The following is a 4,780-nucleotide window of genomic DNA, read 5'->3' as shown; positions in this document are numbered from 1 at the left end:
TTTTGATTTCTGTCACAGTTTTTATAAGATCATCAAGTTTTTGTTCCATTGTATTGCGAGTGAAAAATTACTGTATAATTATTGATATAAATTTAACGTTGACTTTGTACAATGTGACCGACAACACATGCGTGTGATCGCGATGACGGTAAGGAGTGTACTTGCCTTAAAATATTTTGGTAGTCAAATAAAATATAACGGACTTTTAAATTGTGATTGTTAAACTAAAGCACAATTTATGTACCAAAATGATATTCCCCGCCCTAACTGGAAGGTGAATCATATCTGATTGGGACTGTTAAAAATATTTATTACATAGGTAATCTTTATGATAAGTCAATAACATATTTAATTATAATTATATATAGTGTAATCAAATTGGTGTTTCCCATGGTCGTATAAGACTAAACTCAGTAACAGCACAGCCAACTACTTCATTATTCAAATTTTTATAGCGTAGCACAACCTTATATTTTCCATAAAAATATACTTTGGGAAAGTTCATATCTTCAAATTTCTTCTTATCGATCCCTGACGTAATATATATGCCCTGCAAATATTTAGAAAACTAAATTGTTACAAATACATAAGTAGGTAGGGGCGACTGGGTAATACGATTGTAATATGGTCAATATTAAATATTGACCATGTTACTGTAAATGTTATTGTAAATTTAAGATGTTAGATTATGTTAGAAAGTTTGTAATGTAGTTTGTTTAATGATGGCCTTTATAACTGTACTCGAACGGCTGATACAATTGCTACATTTGGATTATTTTTTTATTCCCATTTACTCAACATTTTTTAAAAAGTTTAGCCTATAGACAGATACATGTTACACAATAGAATAAAAATGTAATCAAAGATAAAAAGTTAGAATCTTATTTAAAATAGATTGTTCATAAAATTGTTACAATTGTACTCAAACTAACGTAATACTTTGATAGGCGATTGCTCACATTGTTGATTTTATAATTTATTACTATAGTTTAATCTAGTAAAATTTCTGATAGTATATAGCTTAGTTAGTATTGTAAACAAACAAAAAATAATACTGTACTCATAATACGTTTTTCAATACCAATATCTGGGTCATTTGGTCATCACAATATTATGAAAATTCATTTTAAATCTAAATTACATTGGTATAGACCTGACAGTTTCTTCCACAACTGTTAGATTTATAGATGATAGGAATAAACCAGATTTTATAGACCATTATATAATACACTACTACACTAGGTTTACATTATAGTAGATATTATTGTTATGTCAACGATCATGGAGTCCCACAAGGTAATTCACTAGGCCCTATATTATTCTTAATTTAATTTAACTAAATATCGGCGTAATAATTATATTATATAATTAAAACAAAGTGTTGATGGTGCGATACAGTATATCTTTAATTGGATTGAATAAAATGTGTTATCCCTTAACATACCTAAAAAATATCAATATTTATGCCAATAGTCACAAGTCGCTTACAGCTGCCCGATGGATAGAACTTTATTATACATAAATATAATATTAATTCAACCAGCTACAACTGTTAACTATGGTATTATAATTTTAATATTTAGGAATAACGATGCATTTTTATCTGAAATTGTCAAATACAAACATACAGAATGTTGCATTATTTTATTCAATCTTAGCATACACAACATATTACCCAAAAAAATATATTAAAAATAGCGTCGGCGTACCCACCATTCAAGTTATTTAGCCACCAGACATACAACCCATATATAAATTGTAAATTAAACAAATCCTTATAAGATTTTTACTATGACACATCCACAATTACCTATATAGAAAATATATATAGAAGATAGAAACAGAAGTATATAAAATCACAGAGGGTAACATTAACCAATTTAAAATGTTTTCCGAATTACATATTATCTACCTATATTCAATAATTTGGGAAATGATGTACAGAGTCTAATACAACGTTTATGTGAAAATGGATCTAATAAAACCTATTATATAATAAATAAAACTCATATAAAAGAAAATTTAGGTAATGACCTTGATTAGAATATATGGCGTATCAATAAAATTGGTTACTTACAATTGTAAATATCTAAAGAAACATTGGATTTAATATTGTATAAATTAATCAACACTATATTATATTATTATTATTTATTACTATTGTAAATTTAATCTATAGAATAACTCAGTATACCATATACAAGCTTAGCTCAGTATACCAACGTATCAGCACTTAATATTATTATTGTTAATATTGTATTATAATTTAATTATACTGAAATAAAATAAACAAATAAAAAAATTATAAATTACATAACTGTTAATAATGTTTTTATGTATTACCACTGGAATTGGACATTTATTAGTTGGAACGTTGAAACCCTCTATCATGGTAAGCCACGCATTTCCAAAGAGATGTTTTACATTACTGCATGCCTTTTTTGTCTTGATAATTAATGCATTTGGCACCCATCCACCAGTTGAGCCCCAAGACGCAAAGTTATAATCGATCTACAAATAAACACTATATTACTTTATATAAGATGACTACAAACATTTATAATTCGTGTAGAAATTAAATTGAATTACCCACAGATTATTACTATAATAATACAATTGTTATGTTCACCCAAACTTTGCAACTTCAGACATTTATTTCGTGATAAATATAATCATAATTATGATTAATATTATAATGTATGAGACACGGAAAAATAAAGAAAACAATGTTTTTATACCCAGGTAAATATTTCCAGTTAATTACAGATACAAATTAGTTTTATGTGTCATCAAATGAAATTTTAATGAAAATATAATGTGCGGTCATATTGTCTCCGTATGGTCTAACCAAGGGAGTAGCTAAGTCATTATAACTATAGTAGGTGCATACCAAGTAATACTAGGTATACAATTACAGTGAAACTTCAATTTTATATTTATAATGAACTTAGATGGGAAATTAAAATTAATCAGTTCGATATTTTCGGTCATTGATTGATTATGAACCAGTCGAGACTTATTCTATTATATATATATATTGGAGGATCTATTTAAAAACTTTATCAATACCAATTTTTTTACCTACGAGATATCACAATACAAAAGTTTCTGTGTATTATATAACTCTTAAATTAATCATTATACGTATAATCTGTACTTACTGTAAGAGTATCATCGAAAGGTATCAAAAGTGTTGTATTGCCTTTGTACTCTGTTATACTTGATGTCTTTTTACTAAAATACCAATTAAATTGAATCGGATGGTTTTTTGTTGTTTCACACGGATATACTTTATCAATCACCAGGCGATATTCGCCCTGTAAGCAGTGGAATAAATATGATATATAGAAATTTAATTATAAAAAAATCACAAATATAAATTTGGCACATTAGTATTAATCATAGAAAAAAGATATTATGTTTAATAAATCATGCTGATTATTAATTTACCAGAGGTAAGTTTGGCCTAAAAAGGCTTTCGGATTGAGACGATGAGAACAATAAAATAAGTCCGAAAGTTTTGATTAACATTTTGCCTATGATTTCAACAATTACAGAGTGTTTCATACGTTTTCAACAATAAGAATAAATAGGTAACAAACAGACATGCATTCTAAAATAAATTGATGTATTTAAAAAGATTGACATCCTTGATCTGTAACTTTTAAATATTGCCGGAAATAATTATATAAATATATTGAACCGGAAAAATGTGATTCAGTTGTTCCGGTTTTATAAAATTATCCATATATATAAATAAATGGTTCTAATGGAACAAAAATTGTTTGTGTGATACAATTTTCACAAATTAAATAATTGTAAAATTAATAAAAATTAATATTACCTTTATTGTATATCATGGGTTGTCCACCTTACCTAACCTAACCATGGCTCTATTCATAGACACTTGCAGGCTGCGACTTGCTTTGTAACTTGTAAGATGTTTAGGTTCTATACTAATAATAGACTTATTATTTTTCATCATATTGTACTGCTACGCGCCTCTTATCTCTGGTCACCACTGTTACATATATAATAATATTATTATGCATGTAGTGTGATATAGTTAATTCTGGGGTCTCGCATCTGTGGGAAAGTTTAGAGGGAATGACATAATTTAATTTTAAATCTAAAAATTTACGGAAATAGTGAACACTTAATCATATTGAGAAAGGAAAATATAAAAAATGTCGGGAAATAATACATTTTCAAATTTTAACTAATTGGTGAAAAATAAATTATACATGTACCTAATTAACCTCCCGTTAGGTACTAAATGCCTACCTCTACTTCGTCGGTGTCGGAAGCTTACTACCGTAAAAAGGGGGAATGGTAAACTCCTACAAATGTAGTGCTATCTCCTACAAAAGATAGTGTTAACTCCTACAAAAAATTAATACCGCTCGTATTACTGTAAAAAATATCAGTCTTGCAATATATTAACACATAAAATAAAAATGGTTTGAAAAATATAATAAAAATGTTAATAAAACAATAATCATTATCATTTACGTTTAAAACAAAATTTTTAAAATATAATAAAAGTGTTAATAAAATAATAGTCATAACCATTTAATTCTAAAACAAAATATGTTTGAAAAATATAATAATAAATAGTCGCAACATTGTTGGACTTTATCGTCAGATGGCATATTTTCTAACAAATCAAATACAAAGCAATCTTCAATATCGTTAGCATCTTGCAATAATGGTAAACCGAAAGTGAGAACTAAAAATTTTCCAATTTCAGATTCACCATTATTGTAATCATTCGTTAGGC

The 4,780-nt window shown here is 27.1% G+C and overlaps 1 protein-coding gene across 1 annotated transcript; it reads right to left on the bottom strand.

Moving 5' to 3' along the window:
• Positions 1-297: 297 nt before the first annotated feature.
• LOC100569182 lies at positions 298-3,531 on the bottom strand. The gene is made up of 4 exons (XM_003244558.2): positions 3,451-3,531; positions 3,162-3,317; positions 2,344-2,511; positions 298-550 (listed from the first exon to the last, which is right to left on the bottom strand). Exons 1-4 carry the CDS (start codon positions 3,529-3,531, stop codon positions 374-376), a joined length of 582 nt encoding a protein of 193 aa, XP_003244606.2. The 3' UTR covers positions 298-373.
• Positions 3,532-4,780: the final 1,249 nt, after the last annotated feature.

The sequence above is a fragment of the Acyrthosiphon pisum genome, chromosome A2, assembly GCF_005508785.2.
Source record: "Acyrthosiphon pisum isolate AL4f chromosome A2, pea_aphid_22Mar2018_4r6ur, whole genome shotgun sequence".
Lineage (NCBI taxonomy): Eukaryota > Metazoa > Arthropoda > Insecta > Hemiptera > Aphididae > Acyrthosiphon > Acyrthosiphon pisum.
Note: the sequence above shows the minus strand (reverse complement) of the source record. Positions and strands in the feature narration are given on the sequence as shown.

Bases quoted from the DNA above. Each gene is read 5' to 3' on its own strand.
- LOC100569182 (XM_003244558.2), bottom strand. From the start codon at position 3,531: ATGTTAATCAAAACTTTCGGACTTATTTTATTGTTCTCATCGTCTCAA. The intron at 3,318-3,450 runs GTAAATTAATAA...CACTGCTTACAG, and splicing joins TTAGGCCAAACTTACCTCTG to GGCGAATATCGCCTGGTGAT. The intron at 551-2,343 runs GTAATACATAAA...AAATATTTGCAG, and splicing joins ATAAATGTCCAATTCCAGTG to GGCATATATATTACGTCAGG.